Source organism: Euleptes europaea, chromosome 17, assembly GCF_029931775.1.
Source record: "Euleptes europaea isolate rEulEur1 chromosome 17, rEulEur1.hap1, whole genome shotgun sequence".
In the NCBI taxonomy this organism is placed as follows: domain Eukaryota; kingdom Metazoa; phylum Chordata; class Lepidosauria; order Squamata; family Sphaerodactylidae; genus Euleptes; species Euleptes europaea.
Genome location: NC_079328.1, coordinates 10508931 through 10530664, shown reverse-complemented (window position 1 = coordinate 10530664; position 21734 = coordinate 10508931). Strand labels below are relative to the sequence as shown.

The window sequence follows — 21734 nt, the reverse complement described above, 5'->3', positions numbered from 1 at the left end:
GTTAAAGGGACTAGGCAAATAGGTGATGTGAAAGACCTGGAGAGCCACTGCCAGTCTGAGTAGACAATACTGACTTTGATGGACCAAGGATCTGATTCAGTATAAGGCAGCTTCATGTGTTCATGTGAGGGATGGAAAGTAGCAAGGAAATACATGCCCTGGTTACTGGCAGATGGGAGTCTGGTCTCTTCTACAGGATTCCAAAGCAAGCAGAGCCTCAGAAACATATGTTTTCTCATTAGGAGGCTAATGTGTACAATATTCTGTGGTGTGCTGTGCATGTTGATAGTTCAGAGTGAATAATAGGCCTTCTTATCTATGCATTGGTTGGCTGCACATGAATAGTGAAGGATGTGTTGCCAGTACTGTTGGGAATTAAAGTCCCTTTACCTTTGCAATGAAACGAATAATCACGGTACGGGGAAGAGGAATGCTTCTTAGGGTAGCGGGGAAAAGGGTTCACTTGAAGAAGATTAAAAATATCCACTGATTTTCAGCCGCTCCTGCCTTCCTGCCAGGAATTTGGCACACAGGTTAGGTCCACAGAGGCCTTCTGCATGGAGTAAGGTGATAAAAATTGCTCGAGATATGGAGGAAGACAATTTATTTTACATCTGTCAGGCCACTGATTTTTCAAGTCTGGCCAACAGGGACCAGTAATGCAGCAGCCGAGCCCCTTCCCATAGATGCTCACAAGTCAACGGAATCCTTTGTTTCTCTAGCTTAAATGGGATGCAAGGACTGCAGGTGGAGAAGGATTTTTGCTTGGTTGTTTTTACAGAAAGGCAGCCAAGATGTTTCCTGAATAAATAGAAGAAGAAGGTTGGTTTTTATATGCCGACTTTGGCTGTTACCGCACTTGTATTCCCAGCGATGTATTAAGAGTTTGAAAAATACTGTTCGCACTTTGTTTGGCCCCTTTAGCTGTGAAGACATCTTCCAACCATTTATAAGCCGTGGTATCCAAAAACCCTTTTAAAGCGATGGGGGTTACCGCACTTTGTATTCCCAGCGATGTATTAAGAGTTTGAAAATGTTGTAAAAACACATCGCTTTAAAAGGGTTTTTGGCTACCACGGCTTATAAATGGTTGGAAGACGTCTTCACAGCTAAAGGGGCCAAACAAAGTGCGAACAGTATTTTTTATAACATTTTCAAACTCTTAATACATCGCTGGGAATACAAAGTGTGGTAACCCCCATACTCTACCTTTTAAGGAGATTCAAACCGGTTTACAATCTCCTTCCTTTCCTCTCCCCACAGCAGACACCCTGTGAGGTAGATGGGGCTGAGAGAATTCAGAGAGAACTGTGACTGGCCCAAGGTCACCCAGCAGGCTTCATGTGGAAGAGTAGGGAAATCAACCCGGTTCTCCAGATTAGCGTCCACCGCTCTTAACCACTACACCACGCTGGCTCTCTGAATGTGGGAGAAAGCCCAGTCACACCCAAAGCGAGAACAAAACATATAACGTAGTATAAAATGATAAAGCAGGCAAGAACAATAGCATCTAATTGAAATTCAGGGATAATGTTTATTTATCTCCTTCATTTTTGCCCTGCCTTTGTCATCGGTGTTGACCCAAAGAATGTTGTTTGCCCCAAGTTGGCCATGATCCACAGCCTTTAAGAACTACTGACCCATCTCTTGAATTCATATGAAGGATACTAAAATCTTCATAACTCCTATCGCCCCCCCCCACACACACACACTGGCTCAGCAGATTTATGTCTACCATTGTACACACAAATCCAATGGGATTTTCCTCTATGCATTGGGGAGTAGACCGTGTCAGACTGCTGTTTTGTGCTTTGGCTCAAGTTGAACAAATGGTCTGCTCAGCAGATGGCGCCGTTACTACAGATGGCATGGTGTAGTGGCTAGAGTGCTGGACTAGCATCTGGGAAACCCAGGTTTAAATTGCCACTGCCATGGAAGTTCACTGGGTGACCTTGGCTCAGCTACTTTCAGGCTAAACTACCTCACAGGGTGGTGGTTGTGAGGATAAAATAGAGGTGGGGAGAATGATGCGGTCAGCCTCTTCGGGGGAGAAAAGTGGGGTGTCACTACTTAAATAAATGCTAGAGAGAGTAGAGGCTGTGGATGGTAGCTGCAATCAGGTTCCCACGGTTATCCATGCTCTGCAAAGTGGTCTGAGACAGAGCTCCGTACTAAAAACCATTCCCTGTACCGTTAGTAAAGATCCTGAGATGAAGGATGTAAAAAACTGGCATACATAACATCAAGCTGACCCTGTACATGGACAAAGCCCTGATTTTTCTGTGGGGGCTGAAGCTCACGCGGTTGACGGATCGCTCTGAGACAACCTCCTGCTACTGGATACACTACTGGAACAAATCTGAAACCACGTGGGTGGCTGTCACTCCCCTGAACCTGCACTGATCTGTCTGGCCCTTTGGCTAGAAATCCAAGAGATTCCGATATTTAGTCCTGAACATGTCTAAAGATGTATACCATGCATGTTTGGAGCCTGAATGGCGCAACACATCCCCCAAGATAGGTGGAGGTATCCTACAAAATAACATAATTCCGAGGCTGGAATAGACACAGTGAGGTTTGCTGCTACACCTCCCTTAACTGTATTTTGATAAAATAAACCAAGTATTCAAGAAATTCCTGGAGGTCCTGGAGAAAATGCCACACCTATCTTATTCAGCTCAACAATTTCATGTGGGTAACAACATGACCAGTCTCTGGATAAGCCACTCCAGCGGTTTGGTGGCACAGATGAAGCACAGGCTGATTGAAGCAGGATACCACTGAAATGCAGTCTCTGGCCCTTTAAAAGGGGTGGGGGCTCACTATCCCCCCAGCAGCCCAGCCTAGGAGCTCTATGCCAGGCATGGAAAGCTATAGCTTAGCAGTTGGGCACAGTCCTGCAGAACTCGCACTGTGGGGCAACCCTCAATTTACAACGGCACACAAACCCATGCTGTCAAAGGCATGAAAATGCTGGGGTATTGCACAGTTTGCACCAGTCTTTCAGGGTGACTCCTTCAAGCCCTTCCAGAGCTTATAGGAGGGGCTTGCATTATTGCCATCTGCAGTCTGGCAGTATCTGTGGTTAAATCGGCAAGTGCATTTGGAGCCTCTGAAGCGGCGGAGATTCTGCAATGTCAATTGTGACATTAAGGAAGATTAACATATTCCTGCTATATACACAGACCTACAACTCACCCAAATAATTTGGAAAGGTGACACGGAATCTCCACTATGGCTGCAATGCATGCAGACAGCTGTTAGCCATTCACCATGGTCATGTGCAAAATGATGTGAATCCACTGGAATGCCTCTGGTGTCTACCCCCCACTTAGGTATCTGAATGGATGATAGACATTGTTCCAATACCCTGGGGCAATTCTGGGTCACCTCTTTTGGTATGGTCCAAGAAGTGTTGCTAAGAATGAAGGTGATCGTAAATACATGTCATGTCGTCCTGAGCAATCCGGGGGTTTGCCTATCAACAGTGGGGCATGTCTAGAGGACTTAGTTCCTGAGTGCAGCCATGGTAGGTAAGCATATAATTCACCAGGGCTGGAATGGAGCCAGGACCCCTAGTTGAGACCAGCAGATAAGGGATCTCTTAGTCCAGGAGGCCCATGAAGAAGTAATGTTCACCAAATTAGACAGTTTAGCAAAATCCCTGGCTATCTGGCAAAACTTCTTGGAGCTCTCTGGAGATGTCTGAACAACACTCCTTGCTGTGATCACAACAACCTGCAACCCATGGTCAAGGAAGTGTGTTCTCCCCCAGAGAGCCAGTGTGGTATAGTCGTTAAGAACAGTGGTTTGGAGCGGCGGAGTCTGATCTGGAGAACCGGGTTTGATTCCCCACTCCTCCACATGAGCGGCAGAGGCTAATCTGGTGAACTGGATTTGTTTCCCTACTCCTACACATGACCTTGGGTGACCTTGGGCTAGTCACACTCTCTCAGCCTCACCTACCTCACAGGGTGTCTGTTGGGAGGGGAAGGCGATTGTAAGCCAGTTTGCGTCTCCCTTAAGTGGTAGAGAAAGTTGGCACATAAAAACCAACTCTTCTTCTTCCCTCCCCCCCCCCCAATTTTCTTAGCTTCTTCTTTGATTCTCTTTTCTGACACCTTTTTCTCTATTTTTCCCCACAGAGTTGTTGAGGGCAGTGTGGGGAAAGATTCCATGAGGAAGGGAGAGAGTGAAAAGAGGGGAAAGGTTAGGGATAAACCCTGCAGGTTGTAACGTTAGGATTAATATATATTATCAAAGGAAACAGGAATCAAAGGATTAATATATATTATATCCGCAGCTGGGGGAGGCTTCTGTTTTAGGAAAGCACAAAAATTTCATTAAAACACAACGATTTTTAAGGGTCAATTACAATCATATAGTCCTTTTTTTTAAGTGAACAGTATGATGAGACTTGTGTAGTATTTTCCACTCCCGCACATTTGAAGGAAATGTTCTCTAACTTGATTTTGAAAGCCACATAGGTATGTGTGTTAAGTGCCCTCAAGTTCACTTCCGAGTAATGGTGGCCCAAATCAATGTCCTCCAAAATGTCCTATTATTGACAGCCTTGCTCAGGTCCTGCAAACTGAAGGCTGTGGTTTCCTTTGTAGAGTCAATCCATCTCAAGTTGGGTCTTCCTCTTTTCCTGCTGCCTTCGACTTTTCCTAGCATTATTGTCTTTTCCAGTGACTCTTGTCTTCTCATATAGGAACATAATTGACTGCTTTGTTCGTCATCCCAGAAATTGAAAACAGTAACATGGTGTTTATCTAGTGTTTTGGAATGCTCAAAGCACTTCAGATATGTAATCATGCCCTGTAAGATAAGTCGGTATTATTACCCCCATATTGCAGATGGAAAGACTTGGCTGATTCAGCTCAGTAAATGCATGGCAGAAGGGAGATTTTCACGAGGGGCTGCCCCTCATTCGCCTTTCAGTCTCTCGGCAGTTGTGCCACCTGTCTGTGATGTGAGAAAAAGTTATCATGTTCACTCAAGTTAATTTTCAGTTCAGTTACAAGTATTTAAGTCCCCACAAAAAGTAGGGAACTGCCCAGGGAAAGCAGTTGGCAAGACCAAGGCCTGCATTGCCTTTTAGCTGTTAAGAGCATTTATCGGATGACCAGCATAGATCCGAATGGCTGTTTCTCTCCTGTTAATCTGTTTTTTTTTCTTCCCCAGGAAAATGAGACCAGTTAATCCCATGTGGTAAGCAGCGCAAAGATTTCCATTTAATGAGTCTGTAGAGGAAAAGGAGCGGAGGATGGATGGGATGGTGGACTCGCAGAATGTGCTGAAGCCCAGCAAAGCCGCCGACCCGAAGAAGAGGAATGGCCTAATTAATACCAGGAACTTGATGGCCGAGGGCAGGGACGGTTTGGTGTCTGTGTACCCAACCCCCCAGTATCAGAGTCGGCCGACTGGCCCTCTCTACTCCCCAAGCTTCCCCAGGAATGACCCGGTGCAGCAGCTCCTGGACCCCAACACTCTGCCCCAGGCGGTGGAGTCCCACTACCACCCGAACATCATCTTGTATTCGGAGAGCATGCTGCGGTCATGGGGGGAGAGCCTCAGCGCGGAGTGCTGCGAAACCACCTTCATCGAGAACAGGTCGCCGGCCAAAGACGGCTTGGAGTATCCGGACGGCAAATTTGTCAGCCTGTCCACGGACGAGATCAAGATCCACGCCCTCTCCTATGACCTGGATGAGGATGACGACTTCCAGGAACTCGAGGTAGGGGGGGGTCTGCTTGTCATAGTCTGTTGGCATGGTTTCCGAGCTGTCTCATGACACAGACAGTTGTGTACCACAAGAAACAAATGCCTAAATCATCCTCTGGGAGCCCAGAGCACACTCTCACCCTCCAGAGGAGAGGCTGTCCGTTGCTTCTCTCTGGCCTAGCCACTGACCAGTCTGTCTCTGGGAGGTGGGAAATTCGGCTGCATCTTGGCATCACTCAAGTCTTCCTGATGCAGAGATGCAACAGGGAAGCTTTCTGGTTCCATTTCCAGGCTTCTTCCCACCAGGAGGCACATTCAGAACAGTAACTCACTCAGAAGCTCCTCTGATTTTTACTCATGAGCGCTATAAATCTTTTCAGGCTTAAAGAGTGAAATGTGCTTCCAGCTGCAGTTCAGAAATGAGGGTTCATCTGCTATGGGAAACGGGTGAGTGTTGGTTAGTAGCCATTCTGATGATGAAATGGGGCGGACGTAGAGGAGGGGAAGCTTACATGGCATTTCACAGGCAGAACGTCTTTAAAAATGGGGATTCTTGTGTGTAACAGGCATCAGACAATTCAGCCTGTAGGAAGTTGCTGCTCTGGCTACTAACTCTGGCTGCCAGCGTGGTGTAGTGGATAAGAGCGGTGGTTTGGAGCGGTGGCGTCTGATCTGGAGAACCAGGTTTGATTCCCCACTCCTCCACGTGAGCGGCAGAGGCTAATCTGGAGAGCTGGGTTTGTTTCCATATGTCTGTTGCATCAGGAGTTGCATCAGCATGTCCTGTGCACATGCTGAATAGCCACATGCCACACCATTTTGCTCGGCCTGTTGATCTGTTTCTCTGCAAAAGCAGGTGAAGCAAGCCCCGAAGGTGACGGCAGCACCGCTGCACCGGGGGCAGGGAGTAGGGGACAGGTGCAGCTCATGGCTGACACTGCTTGCCTGGCCTCTACACTGCTGCCTGGCGCTGGGGCTGAGCTTGTTCCTGGCATGACTGGCCAAGTACAGCTCTTGTGTCTCCCCGCCCATGTTTATCAGCACACCGACATCTTCACAAGTAGACCGTGTGGGGGTCCCTCTCAAGGCTGACCCTGCCTTGGCGCAGTAACGTAACCAAGCTTTACTTGGGAGAGCCAGCGTGGTGTAGTGGTTAAGAGCAGTGGTTTGGAGAGGTGGACCCTGATCTGGAGAACCGGGTTCGATTCCCAGCTCCTCCACATGAGCGGCGGAGGCTAATCTGGTGAACGGGTTGGTTTCCCCACTCCTCCACATAAAGCCCGCTGGGTGACCTTGGGCTAGTCACACTGTCTCAACCCCACCTACCTCACAAGATGTCTGTGGTGGGGAGGGGAAGGGAAGGTGATTGTAAGCTCATTTGATTCTCCCTTAAGTGGTAGAGAAAGTCGGCATAGAAAAACCAACTCTTCTTCTTGGGGATGGTCTCAGTAACTCCCCAAGCAATACACACCATAAAGCAAAGGAAGGCTTTGTTGAAGAAATTCAAGAAAATATATTAAAAACAAGGCGTATAGTTCAGTGCAAAAAATAACAAAACTGGCTATCTGTCTTTCTTACTGGAGTCCTAACGCAGCGTAGTTGGTTCTTAAAGCAAAGGCTTCCAGAGCATAATACAAGTACCATTTTGGCAGCAAGGAGAGATAGGAAGGAAAAGGGTAAAAGGGGATAAAGATTCTTCTCTCTACTATACTTATAGAAAAACCTCTGGCCATAACCTCCGACCTCCACAACCAATCACTGGGTGGTATCTGTGGAACTTACCAGGGTGAGAGTGAGTCCCCCCTCCCATAACAGATTCACAGCTGAACTGTTTGGACTAATGAACAGGTCTGAGTAGATGGCCTTGACGATTAACCGCCCATGGGGGGAATAGCTACTGGATTCGTCTTGGTATTCCTATGCATTTTAAAATTGCACTTAGTTATGCCTTAACCCAGGAGCCCATGGAGCCAGTGTGGTGTAGTGGTTAAGAGCGGCGGACTCTAATTTGGAGAACTGGGTTTGATTCCCCACTCCTCCACATGAAGCCAGCAGAGTGACCTTGGGCTAGTCACAGATCTCTCAGGACTGTCTCTGCCTCTCCTACCTCACAAGGTGTCTGTTGTGGGGAGAGGGAGATTGTAAACCTTGACTATCCTTAAAAGGTAGAGATAATTGGCATATAAAACCCAACTCTTCTTCCTCTAAGTGACATTTGCAGAAGCCCTGATAGCCCACAGTAGCCAGATCTTGTCAGGGCACAGAAAATAAGTCAGGTTCGTTGCGACTTGGCAGCATACTTTACCTTATAAATGACCCTGAGTGTGTGCTCTGGTTTTACAACATTTGCCTCGCTGGACCACAAAGTCCATCCCATCCAGCTCTGCTTGCAAGAGTCCAGACAACCGGCTGATGCTAGAAACTGGCCTGTACATGTGTGACGTAGTTGGTAGAGTATAGAAAGACAGATCTGGAAGGGATCTCAAGGGTCATCTAGTCCAACCACCTGCACAACACAGGGAATTTACAACTACCCTCCCCCCCCCCCCAGTGACCCCTGCTGTATGCCCAGAGGAAGGCAAAAAACGTCCAGGATCCCTGGCCAATCTGACCTGGAGAAAAATTCCTTCCTGACCCCAAAGTGGCAATCGGCATGTAAGAAATGGCCATGAGGCACAGTTCTTCCCTGTATCGTTCTAGGATTTGGGGATACCCAGCTCTGAATCCCCACTATGGGGCCAGTCACAATCTATCAGCCTAACCTACCTCACAGGGTTGTTGTTAGAAAATGAAGAAGGGGAGAACAATGTTGTAAGCCGCTTTGAGTCTCAACTGGGGAGAAAAGCAAGATATAAACAAAGTCAAACAGTTGTTTGGCTTCTGTGTAGATAAAATATCACCAGCAAAGCTTCCCCCGATGTTTCTTCAGCAGGCAGCTTCTCCATTACCACCTCCAGCTCATAGACTATATTGCAGAAGTTCTAAAAATGCTGAGCCTTCTGCTTCGGTTCAGTTGGGCCGGGTATGCGTGGAGGTCTGTTCAGAGATTGAGAAGAACATGAAGCTGCCTTATATCGAGTGAGACCCTCGGTCCATCCAAGTCAGTATTGTCTACTCAGACCGGCAGCGGCTCTCCAGGGTCTCAGGCAGAGGTCTTTCACATCACCTACTTGCCTAGTCCTTTTAACTGGAGACGCCGGGGGTTGAACCTGGGACCTTCTCCATGCCAAGCAGAGGCTCTACACACTGAGCCACGGCCCTTCTCCATGACTCTCCAGGGTCTCAGGCGGGGGACTTTCACACCACCTACTTGCCTAGTCTCTTTAACTGGAGATGCCGGGGGATTGAACCTGGGACCTACTGCATGCCAAGCAGAGGCTCTACCACTGAGCCACGGCCCCTCCCCATAAAACATGTAGCTGCCTTCTACTGAACCAGACCCTTGGTCCATCCAAGTCATTATTGTCTACTCAGACCGGCAGCGGCTCTCCAGGGTCTCAGGCAGAGGTCTTTCACATCACCTACTTGCCTAGTCCCTTTCACTGGAGATGCCAGGAATTGAATCTGGGACCTTCTGCATGCCAAGCAGAGGCTCTACCTCTGAGCCACAGTCCCTCCCTTTTGGCCTGTAGGTTTCTTTGGCTTTGAAAGAGGCTTGGCGCCCTGTCCCTGTTTTATACCCCTGCCCACTAGCAGAGGGAGTAGCCAAAACGGCTGCTCTCCAAGGGCCAGCAGCCTAGCAAATGGACTTCCATGACCCATGAGTTGATGCTTGCTTTGATATAAATCCAGCAATAACCTTTGTACAGGCATTAATATCCTCGCCTAGGTGGTCGGTCAGCTTCAATATCATTGCTCAAATGAAGGTTTGTGACAGACAATTTCGTTAAACATTTAGCTGCCTCCGACTGCTTCAGGGACCTGTCCCTGTGACGCACGGTGCCAGCGACCCATGCTGCAGCCAGCCAAGAGCTCCGTGCCAACAATGGATCAGATTGCAGAATTTCAATAAAGTGACACCAAGCGAGACTGGTAGCTGACCCTTATGCTCTTTAGATGCAGTGGTGGGATTCTGCTTTATTATGCTTTCCGTGAAAACGACAAAAGTCAACCGGGAGCCCTGGAAAATGTTTCCCCCAGTGCGCACCCAAAACCGCACTAACTTTTTAATTAAAATTCGATACTCAGGAGAAATTGAGAACGATGCCCTAATTGAAGACTCACCAGGCCACCGAAACAGGAAAGTGCCCTGTCCAAATTGACTTTTCATTTGGGTCAATAAATAAGGCTTTTGAGGGAGCTTCCTCCAAGGAAAGGTGTTTAATTTGTGAAAATAAACTGGGTTTTTTTTTGGTACCTTCAGGGCTGACAAGATTTTATTCCAGCAGAAGCTTTTGTGGACTCATGCCCACCCCGCTGGATGCAGGTTCTGGTCCTCACTAGGCAGACATTTATATATGAGGTTATAAAGGAAGAAAAATATGAATAGCAAAGAGGTGCAAAGGACGTGAAATCCAGGAAGGACAGAATGAGATATATTATGAATTTAGAGATTTATATCCCAATTTTCTTCCCAATGAGAGCCCAAAGCAGCTTACAATATAAGTCTTCCCTCTTCTGTTTTACCCTCTCTACAACCATGTGAGATAAGTTAGGCTGAGAGTGTTAGGGTTGCCAACCTCCAGGTGGCACCTGGAGATCTCCCACTATTGCAGTGGATCTCTGGACAACCAAGATCAGTTCCCCTGGAGAAAATGGCTGCTTTGGAGGGTGGACTGGATTGCATTATACCTTGCTGAGGTGCCTCCCCTCCCCCAAGCTTTGCCCTCCCCAAGCTCCGCCCTCAAAATCTCCAGGTATTTCCCAACCCAGAGCTGGCAACCCTTGTCAGTGTGTGACTTGCCCATGGCCATTGTGGGGATTTGAACCTGGGTCTTCCGGATCCTGCGTCTAACCACTATGCCATGCTTCCTGTCTACATAATTATGTAAAATTCAGTTATGTAATTGTGTAAAAGCGACATGAGCTGGTTCCATGCACGCACCTCCAGCCTAGCTTGTATGTTTATAACAGAGGAATGTGAAAAGATATAATTCTGATACAGCACCAAGTGCCAAAAAGCCCACTTAAATCTCGGGGTCCCTCTGTCACACAGGTTTGGGCAGGACAACGATCAGAAAGTGCCGTGAACTCAGTTCCCCCCTCGCCCGAGTATCAGTAGCAGGTTGTATAAAACTTGGACACACAGTCAATTAATCTGCTGGCTTAATTTAATTAAGGCAGTCAGTTAATGGAAATGATCTGGCTGTTCTCGTTCCCTTTGCCAGTCAATCAGCCTGATAAAAGCTTCAGTGAATTTTTTTTTTTAAACCCTTCAATCCCTAATGGCTGAATTTCAAATGTGGAAGAAAAAAACGGAAAATATCAGAAGCCGTCCTGAGTCTGTTCCTTCCTCCGGCCAGCCTTCTAATTACTTATTTTGGCAGCACTGACGTTAATGGCACTCGTGAGCTTTGTGGGCAATAATCCTGGGTCGCTTGGCAGCTGATATATGGCTCTCAGTGACTTTTAGTTGGAAATGTACTAGGTGTGCATTGCGCATTTCCCACTGTCACTCTCAGCAGTCTGTCTAAATAACTGCGCCTTTCCAAAACGCAGATTAGCATTCCCCTGATTTGGATTTTTTCCTCTGTCCCTTTCTCTTCATGCCAGTGTCGAAAGCTCCTTGGTATATTTATTCCTAATGTCCCTCAAAACGTTCTCTCATTTGAGCCCCAACAGGCAGTCTGAAGAGACCCGATCCAGCCCACCGGCAGTTGGAGAGAAGTGGTGGTAGTAGAAAGTGCCGTCAAGTCACCACTGGTGTAGGGCAACCTCTTAGGGTTTTCAGGGCAAGGGATGTTCAGAGGCCTTTGCCTGCCTCTGCATGGCAACCAGCCAGCATTTTCACTCAGTCTCACCCATTTCCCCCTCATTACTAGAGCCCCCACCCTACATGGCATTTATTCATCCAGGACCCGTGATCCACAGCTTTTCTTTGGTGGTCACCGGGGGCCTCTCCTTTTTTCACTAGTAGGAAAAGCTGGTTAGATCCAGCCTGTTGCTTAGGGGGGTGTTACATAGAAAGTATTCTTAGCCTCTTTTACAGTGCTTGGGTTTAGGATGTGGTTGGGGGGGAAGCTATGTCAAACTGGCATGGAACTACTATCAGTTTGTAATGCAAGCATCCTTTTTCTCTCCTTCCTCCATCTTTCCACTTTTTTTAACCTTATGATACTTTTTTTTAACCTTATGATACATTTTTTTAACCTTATGATACTTGCTGTCCATCTTAATCAGGATGCCACTCAGTTGCAGGACCTAGCTGAAGGCCAGTGTATACAGTATCCACAGTGTGCTTGCTGTCCAGGTATAGGGTTGGATCCTGTGGGTCCGTTCCATTAGCGGAGGTGCCTTCCGCCAGTGGAAGGAGACTTCCCTTGACACAAGGCATCTGCCAGAGGGAAGTGCTTCCTTCAGCAGAACCGATCCACGGGATTGAACCCATAAACATTTATTGTTTATGGTCAAACCCATTTTGGTCAGGATGTGTATCAAAGGGAAGGGGAAGCCAGAAACTCAAAGCATTTCCAAACTGTCAAGAAACCAGAATCCTCATGCATATGCCGACACAAACGCTGTAACCAATGCGTGAGCCTCCCTCCGCTGCACATTTTCAGGCACGAAACTATTTATGTTCATTCCAAAACTGTCATGTCTGAGTAATGTCTGCCATTTCAAACAATCATAAATACATTAGCAAGCCTTTGGGCTTTTTATTGCTGATTAATCAACTAATCTTCAATAAAATATTGAATAATTAACAATACTGATTTATAGAAATTGTAGATCAAAACTAGAATATGGCATTGGGAGGGTCAATGGGTTGAGGAATCATTTTTCTAATTTTATTTTTACAAAAAACAGATAAGTGAATATTTTGTTGTTATCGCACATTAAAAATATATGAAATCTAATCCCATCTCTGCCTGGACCAGGATGACCCAGGCTAGCCCGATCTTGTCTTGGCTGGGAGACCAGGGAGGAAGTACAGGGTTGCTATGCCAAGGTAGGCAAGGGCAAACCACCTCTTAATGTCTCTTGTCTTGAAAACCCTAAGGCAGGCGTGTCAAACATAGGGTCCACAGGCCAGATCCGGCCCCTTGGGTGCTCTTATCCAGCCTGTGAGCCAGCCGAGGCAGCCACCACCACCCCCTCGATCTGGTTTGGCGAGGCATGGCCCGGCCCCACCAAGTGACATTTATGCAATATCCAACCCTCGTAACAATTGAGTTCGACACCCCTGCCCTAAGGGGTAACTGGCTGTGAATTAATGGCATTTTCCACGACCATCGATCTCATCTCTGACTTTATCATTCCATGGCACTACTGGTGTGGGCACCCTATCAGAGGGGTAAATTGGTGACTTTCTGCCCAAGCTTTCTGACTGGGCTGCGAGCTGGCAAGGGGAAGTCTATGGGGAAAGTACTCTTGCATTTACAGAGCAGTAAGCCTGTCTAGCCTCAATCTGGCTTCAAGTGTTTGGAAAAATGGCACGGCCTCTTCTTAATTACCTATTAAGAGGGAAACTCTGAACCCTATGCCAAAAATTATGTTGTTCTTTTAAAATTAAACCCTCGCCTACAGCTAAGTGTTACTAAAACTTAACAAGAAATTTCCCTTAGAACCATTAAATTGTTCAAAACCAATGGAAAACCCCAATACTCCGCTAAATCACTCCCCCAAGAAACACAACACTGTAAGGAAAACCAGAACATTGGAACCAGAAAGGACAAAGTTTTTAAAACAGCTGATCCTGTACCTCCCCCCCAAAAAACTAACCCTTTAAAAATTAAAGTGAAAAAACTAAGACCCCAACAGTAACAGAACAGCGCACAAGCCTTTTTAAAAAATAAAAAAGTAGAAACCAAAGCAAGCTAGCTATTAAAAAAACCCAGAAAGAAGCAAAGGTGCCCCCAAAAAATATACACCCGACCAAAAAAAAAGAACAGAAAAGCAGCACAAGAATGTTAAAGTAAAAAGAGCAGAAAGGAAAGCCAAATAAAACTAGATTTTAAAAGAACCAGAAAGCATGCAAAGATGTCCCCCCCGCACACATACAGACTACCCCCCCCAAACCAAATAGAATAAGGCAACTCAAAACAGCAAAAACCAAAAACAAACAAAGCCAGGTTTAAAAAGAGAACAGAAAGAAACTAAAGGCTAGCTAGTCCGTCCCTGCCGCCACCCCCCCCAAAAAAACCAAACAGGTAAATGTGAAATATTTTAAAACCAATATTCGAGCCAGGTGAGACAGTCGTCTTCAGGCAGGTAGAGAAATTCTGGAATCCTCCAAAGCAGCAGCAGAACATTCCTGAAATCTGGCCATTTATTCATGGAAGGTTTTGCACTGGATTTGCCACTCTTTAGATGCACTTTCCCCCATCCATATTCTCAAAACTCAGCAATAAGCCGCCATGCAGAGTTTTGAGAATTCAGATGGGGAAAATGTGCATCTATAGAGTGACAAATCCAATGCAAAACCTTCCATGAATAAATGGCCACACTGTAATGGAGTCAAGCTGCAGCCAGGGCTTGCCTTTATCCTCTTTGCCCATGGTCAGAAAGAACTTGAAACAAGACTGGCCTGCAAGAGAATCACCACGATTGGGCACCCAGCAAGAGCCCCCCCCCCCAACGTACAATCCCCTTTGCCCGTGATAGCTGCTTCCCTCCCCTGCTCCTGCGGCCGACCATTAGTCGTAGAGGGCAACAAACTGGGCTTAGTGGCCAAGGCCCAGTTTGCTTCTTTACACTGGTATTCAGAAGTTTGCTGGGTTTCCCCATCCTGTCTGTGTCCTCCACACTAGTGGGTGAACTTCGGCAGATCGTGAGAGGGAGGGCAGGAAGGGTTGTATCCGTTTTTGGCTCTCGTGGCCCTTTCTTACATGCCCAGGGTAGTGCCAATCATCACTTTGGGCTCAGGAAGCAATTTTCCTCCAGGCCAGACTAGCCAGGGATCCTGGAGGGTTTTTGTTGTAATTTTCTAGGTGTGGAGTAGGAGTCACTGAGGGTGTGGGGGGAGGTAATTGTGAATTTCCTGCATTGTGGGTTGGACTAGAACTTCCTGCATTGGGGTTGGACTAGATGACCCTGAAGGCCCCTTCCAACTCTATGTTTCAATGATTCCTGTTGCCCAGGAAACCTGCAAATGAAAAAAAAAAAGGTTGAAGCTTTAAAACTGCCAGCATTGAATATACCAAAATATATACAGATATATCTGGGTTCAGATTCCTGGTATTGATCTGGATGCTCTAATGTGTATGTGGATCCTGAATATACCTGAAAAATACCTTATTGGTATTTTTCGGATGTATTTTCAGATAGGATATATCCGAGTGCACGTCCCTAAGGTGCTTCTTCTGATTACCATCAGGAAGTGATATATTTATTGTTGAAGGCTTTCACGGTCAGAGTTCATTGGTTCTGGTAGGTTATCTGGGCTGTGTGACCGTGGTCTTGGTATTTTCTTTCCTGACGTTTCACCAGCAGCTGTGGCAGGCATCTTCAGAGTAGTAACACTGAAGGACAGTGTCTCTCAGTGTCAAGTGTGTAGGAAGAGTAATATATAATCAGAAAGGGGTTGGGTTTGAGCTGAATCATTGTCTGCAAAAAGTAACAAGGTAATGTGCTAACCATTGTCCTGTAAGTATCAAGATAATGTGCTAATGAGGGTGTGGTATGTTAATATGGAACCATTGTATCCTGAAGTGATCTGTTAACGTGTGAAATCTAAAGTTAATCTGCATGGCTATTGTGGACTGTAGTCTTTGTTAGTCTGGAGGTTTTCAAGACAGGAAGCCAAGCCTTATTCATTTTTAAACTCTCTCTATATTTGTTTGTTTGTTTGTTTGAAGCCAGGAACAGAGCAGCCAACGATCATAAAATATTGTACACACATATTTAAAACATAATGCATATAAATTCACAGCTAGGTCAACTACAATAAATTATGAAAATCGGTTGGTGCTAAAATCGTCACAGGAATCCACAGCGAACCCAGGGGAAAGAGTCCCCAGTTGAACAGTATAAGATGGAAAATTATGAAAGAAGGGGAAGGGAGGCCAGCTATGATGGATACCATTGCTGTCCTCAACCGTAGGCCTGGGGGAACATCTCAGTCTTACAGGCCCTGCGGAACTGCATAAGATCCCGCGGTTTATAAACTAATTCTTACTTCCCTATCAGGGGCCAAGACACATTATTTTAGATAACAGAGCCACGTAGCTTAGAGTTTTTGCGGCCAACTGTACCCTGTAAGCTCATAAATTATATTCAAGGTTTGTTGCCAGAAAGATTGGATAGGTCCAAAATGTATGTTCTGTGACTGGCCCATGGTCGCCCAGCAGACCTCTTGTGTAGGAGTGGGGAAACCAACTGGGATCTCCAGATCCACCGCTCTGAACCACCCCACCACGCTGGCTGTCAGGAGTCGTCAGTGTTTTGCTAATTTGCACCTCCTTTTGTGCACCCTTCCTCTTGCTGTTCCAGAGCGATTACTCCAGCGACACAGACAGCGAAGACCACTTCCTCATGATGCCGCCCAGGGACCATCTTGGCCTCAGTGTCTTCTCCATGCTCTGTTGCTTCTGGCCATTGGGAATCGCTGCCTTCTATTTGTCACATGAGGTACTGGGGCGGGGGGATTGAGACTGCATTTATCAAGATGTTCCAGTTATACAGCATCCCATTAAGGGGAAGGGTGAAGTCACCCGAGGTCTGACTAGGCTGGAGCAGCTTCCTGGTGCAGGAATGCATTCCCATTATTGGGATTTTCATTGGTACTTGGAGATGCCGTTTCTGTCGGGGCTGCTCCATCAGGTTCTTACCCTGCAAAGTGAAAGGAGTCAAGAGCGTTTGGCCATCAGGAACAACCGTCAGCGTGGTTAATGTTCACCCCAAAATGAGGTTGTTTCCTTAATTTATATGCAGGATTATATGGTCTGCCAGCATAACTCCAGGGGGTGGACAGGGGGGCATTTGGTACTGAGCATACTTACCCTGTGCCCCCCATGTGGGAGACAGTAAGGGCTGTTGAGCCAGTTCATGGTGAGTACATGTTGCGTGTGTGTGTGTGTGTGTGTGTGTGTGTGTAGGCATTTGCACCAGACAGGCTTTGAGTGATGGAATCCCCCTCAACTTGCTTACCTGGGTCAGGTGCCTTATCCTCACAACTCCAGTTGAAGGAGTAGAAGTTCCTGTTCAGGGCTAAACTACACATTTGGCCATTTATGCAGGGTCGATTTAGATGCTTGCTCAAAGCTCCTTTTTTATATCCGGCCTTTAAAATGCCTATTCATGGTCCCAATGCTAGAGGAGAAAGTCAAACAAATTCCACCTCCCACTTGCCTGCTCCTTCGTTCCTTAGTTTGCATCGCTAACCTGCGGCTGTGATTCTTCATGCTTCCTTGAGTGGATGTTTCAAGGCAGGGACGGAGCAAATAAAAAAGGTCGCGGTATGTGCCAGCTTTGCAGTGACTTCTGGAATGACGGTTCAGCATGAAGAACTCAAAAAAATATGGGGGGCACTTCAGCCTGGAACGTGCTGTTAATTACCAAGCATAAATGGCCATTTGTGTTTTTAAAGAGTTCGGTTTTGGTTTCTGGACCCAGTTCTGGTTCCCCATAGCCAAACAGCAGCTGCGGGGAGCAGCTTTTAAAAAATAAAGGCAAGCCCAAACAGGCTTGAAGCACTGCTGTGGGTAGAGGAAGGATTTCTGCCTCTCTCCCCCCTCCCACTGTTTTCCCATGAAGAAACAGCACTGGGCAGAAGGAGTTTATTTCCGGGCTTTTCCTGTTCCACGTATGCAGAATCCTCCACGTGGAGCAGCAAAAACAGGGAAATAACTTCTCCAGTGCTGTTTCTTCATGGGAAAACAGCCGGGGGGTGGGAGAGGAGCCCTTCTTCCCCTCACGACAGCGTTCCAAGCCTGTTTGGGCACTCCTTTATTTTTAAAAAAGTCATTCCCTGCAGCTGCTGTCTTGAGCTTACTTTAGGCCCTGCAGAAAAAGTAAAGGACAAGAAAACATTCAAATGTACCTTTGTTCTACTGTAGATTTTATATTCACATTATGGTGGTGGTGGAAAGTGCCGTCAAGTCACAGCTGACCTCTGGCGACCCTGTAGGGTTTTCAAGGCAAGAGGCATTCAGAGGTGGCTTGCCATTGCCTGCCTCTGCGTGGGCTGAGAGAGTTTGCAGAGAACCGTGACTGGCCCAAGGTCACCCAGCAGGCTTCATGTGGAGGAGTGGGGAATTGAACCCGGTTCTCCAGATTAGAGTCTGCCACTTTTAACCACTCCACCATGCTGGCTCTCTATTCACATCACAGAGCAGTCTAAAAGGGGCTTCCTTCTATTGTGATGCATAGCGTTACAACCCTCTTCAAAAACACGCCCTTCATCCATGAAAGCATCAGAGCACGTACAGTCTTGTCAACGCCACTGATTACTCTGAAACACTGTCAGGCGTCCTGGTCCATGCTGGTACTCCTGTGACAAATGCCTTTATTGCAGGAAAAGCCCGCTGAGTCGAGGAGACCTCCTGTGCAAATTAATGAGAATCCTCTTAATGGCACGGCAGATCATGAAGACATTTGAGGATGATCAAGAGGAGGGATCTCAGACCTTCGCCAGGGAGCGAGCGCCGTTATCTTTCATGCTGTCTGCTGCTGAACACGCAGACTTGCCCCGTGTGTGGCTCGTGATGGACAGTCTTCAGCTTAAAATTCTGTCGGCGTGCTGCGCCTGCCTTGCCTTTTATTTATGATAGCTCTCAGGCTGCCACGGGAAACGTTTCAGCCTGAAGACAGTGTTAAATTGGCCCATCCGTCATCTCGATGCCAACCACGGGCTGGCAATGGGTTTTTTTTTTTTTTTTTAGTAAGTAAAGCATTAGAACTCATAGTAATTGCAGTGGTGTCTTTCAAGACAGCCCAGGAGGGTTGATTGGAGAGGACTGTACCAGAAGGCTGTCAGGAGAGGGCTGTTGCCAGCCTTCCCATCTCTGAGCGAGTGATGTTGGGACAGGAGTATTTGGGAAGGGAGCGCCAGCTGCCCCAGAGATTTATTTTTTTAATCAGAATTGTTCCTACTTTAAAAAACAATGGAAGCTGTCCTGATACAAATTTAAAAGTCAATTAAAATCAGTGCTTTGTTTGGCCGGATAACCTACAAGTAACGGGGGCAGAATTGACAAAAGCCCTTAATTGCTCTTTCTTTATCTGTTAATTCCTCACCTTGTTTTGGTTTGCTTTGCTTTGTTCTGTACACAGTTAAACCATTGTAAAACTGCTTCAGAGAGAGGAGGGACTATAGTGTCAGCCAATCAGCTGTATGTAAGCCTCCACCACTGCAAACCTACTGAACCAATTTCACTCTTGCTTAGTCCTCAGACGGAAAAAGTACATCTGAAAACAGTGAAGGGACCACCCTTACAGAGTGCAGCCATTTCTGTTTCATGTTCATATACATCCTGAATAAACATTGTTAGGAGAAAGCCTAAATTGCTTATGCTTCCGACACCCATCCACTGACTAAAACAGCATCTGGAAAACACGGGTAAAATGTGCAGGGAGAGCGAGGCGACCTCTGACATAAGGCATACAAAATCAAAAGGAAACTCCGAAGCAGTCACCAGGGGTGTCTGTGGGGAAACGTCCCTGCATAAAAGGCCATGGTTTGAAATGACCCAGGAACCTATTAAGGAGTCACTAAGGGAAACAGGACGGCTTCTTCAACTTGCCTCAGAGAGATTTTTGACTAGATCTTTCTTCCCCCCCCGCCCCGAAAATGTACCTAAAGATCCTTTGGCAAACAGATGGAATCACGATAGACATGGCATTTTGCTCAGCCCCACAGCAAAGAGAAGTGTAACTCAACCAGGAACCTGCGTGCTTTGGGCAGGGAGCGCACCTGGGATTAAGTGTTTTGATCACTTCTGTACAGCAAAGAGTGTAGGAGCTCTTTGGGAGAACTAGAATTAAGAAATGTTGCAAAGAATTGTCACAGCGAAGATGTTTTGTGTGTATGTGTATTTGGGTATTAGTGAAATCCTGATTTGGAAAAGAAAACGGCTGGACGTTTGAAGGAAATGTCTTCATGCAAACAAGATTGTACCTGGAGGAGGGACTAGAACTGGACCCTGTCTTTTTATGGCGATGGGAATTGTTTTTAGCTTAAAAAAGAAACCTCAGGTAAAGAGAAGTCGGTAGTATGTGGGGTAAAATTAGACAACCAAAATGATGAATTGCTTGTTTGCCTGCTCATTTGTTATCTTTTCTAGCAAGAGATGCAGGCTATTTAAAATAGTAGTTGTTTAAAACAGTAGTCTGGAGACTACTGATCTCTTCTGGGGAAATGCCTTCACATAACACTATTGTCTGATCAATTTGAATAGATTTGGCATAAAGTCCTGGAGTCGGAAAGAATGTTAGCATCCCTTAACAGCTGTGGATGTTTCTTCAATGGGAGGCAAATACTGCTCTGTTTAAGTACCTGACTGTTTCAGCAGCATTTCCCACCTGAGTGCAGGGGCAGTGTCTGAAGGTACAGCAAGTTTTTAATTTGTAGGAGACGGAAGCCCGTTTTAGGCATCGCGACAATGATACTGTGATTCATGCTGTCACCATGTCATTCGAATAGGACAACACAGAGATTTCCCAGGTGCACAGCTGTACATGAAATAGTGACCATGAGTATCAGGACCATTGTAGATAGTGTTCGCTCCCGTTGGTGGGCTCCCAGTATGTGCGGTAGTAATGTTGTAAAAGGGCTAAAGAGAGAAGCAAACCTCTCCCCTCCCCCCTCCCACACTCTGCATGTATATTTGTAAAATAAATTGAATATTTAAAAATTCTTCCAAAGGGAACCAACCCAGGAAGTGTCATCCCTGGAACTTCTTGCCACTCAGGAAGCAAGGACATTGACCCTTGTTTTATTTGGGGGCCACCTCTACATTACTTTTTTTTAAAAAATTAAGTTCCTTCTTCACTGTACTGTACATGTCCTGTGTTTGTTGATATTACAATTAGCAAAGAGTATTTTTTCTTGAATTTTATTCATTTCCAAGAAATACTACAAGGCAGTATAATTTTTTTTTTAAAAATCAGTGTCGACAGTATTTGATGTTTATCAAATGGGGCTGCAACTGACCATGATCCATCTGCATACACCAAAAATGGATACCAGGTGGCAAAGAACTGTTCTGTTAATTGACCGGTGGCCTGCTTTTTATGGGATGATATGGTCCCATGTCCTCTTGTATGGGGTCAGGTGGGTATGACACAATCAAAATTTTGATCGTTTCCACCCTGGCAACTCTGCACCATTTTTATCTCTGCCTTTCTCTCTTTCGTGACAGCGTTCAAGAGCATGCCAATACATCCAATTTCAATAAATGACATGTTTCATTTTTTTCCCCTTGCAGACAAACAAAGCCATCGCTAAAGGAGACTTCCACCAAGCCAGCTCCAGTTCACGGCGCGCCCTCTTCTTGGCTGTACTGTCCATCACGATTGGGACAGGCATCTACGTCGGGATCGCTGTAGCTCTCATCGCCTACCTGTCTAAAAACAATCACTTATGAACCTCAAGAAAATGGACAGCACTAGAAAGCCACAGCGGGGCCACAACGTTTCGCTATTTGGGGTGGTAAAAAGGGCTGATGTAACTTTATAAAATCTGGATCTGAAGAGGAAAGCGGTACACCTTCTTCAGCCCTTCCTGTTTAATTTGAATGGGGTGATACGGCTGTTGCAAGAATTCATGAAATCCAGGTTCTTTCCAGTGATTCAGAGCTATCTTCAGAACAAGCATTTGTTTTTAGCATGCTCCTAGTCTGAGCTGCACTGTATCCATACTTCGTCAGCAGTATTCCCTTGAACAAGGAACTCATCTGTCAAAAGGCGAG

At 46.3% G+C, this 21734-nt stretch overlaps 1 protein-coding gene across 1 annotated transcript; it reads left to right on the top strand.

Moving 5' to 3' along the window:
* The first annotated feature begins 5230 nt into the window (after positions 1-5230).
* Positions 5231-21443, top strand: SYNDIG1 (synapse differentiation inducing 1). Its single transcript, XM_056862250.1, has 3 exons — positions 5231-5740; positions 16318-16455; positions 21252-21443. The coding sequence occupies exons 1-3, from the start codon at positions 5270-5272 to the stop codon at positions 21408-21410; spliced, it is 768 nt and encodes a 255-aa protein (XP_056718228.1). The 5' UTR covers positions 5231-5269; the 3' UTR covers positions 21411-21443.
* The last annotated feature ends 291 nt before the right edge of the window (positions 21444-21734 follow it).

Bases quoted from the DNA above. Each gene is read 5' to 3' on its own strand.
- SYNDIG1 (XM_056862250.1), top strand. From the start codon at position 5,270: ATGGATGGGATGGTGGACTCGCAGAATGTGCTGAAGCCCAGCAAAGCC. The intron at 5,741-16,317 runs GTAGGGGGGGGT...TTGCTGTTCCAG, and splicing joins ACGACTTCCAGGAACTCGAG to AGCGATTACTCCAGCGACAC. The intron at 16,456-21,251 runs GTACTGGGGCGG...TTCCCCTTGCAG, and splicing joins CCTTCTATTTGTCACATGAG to ACAAACAAAGCCATCGCTAA.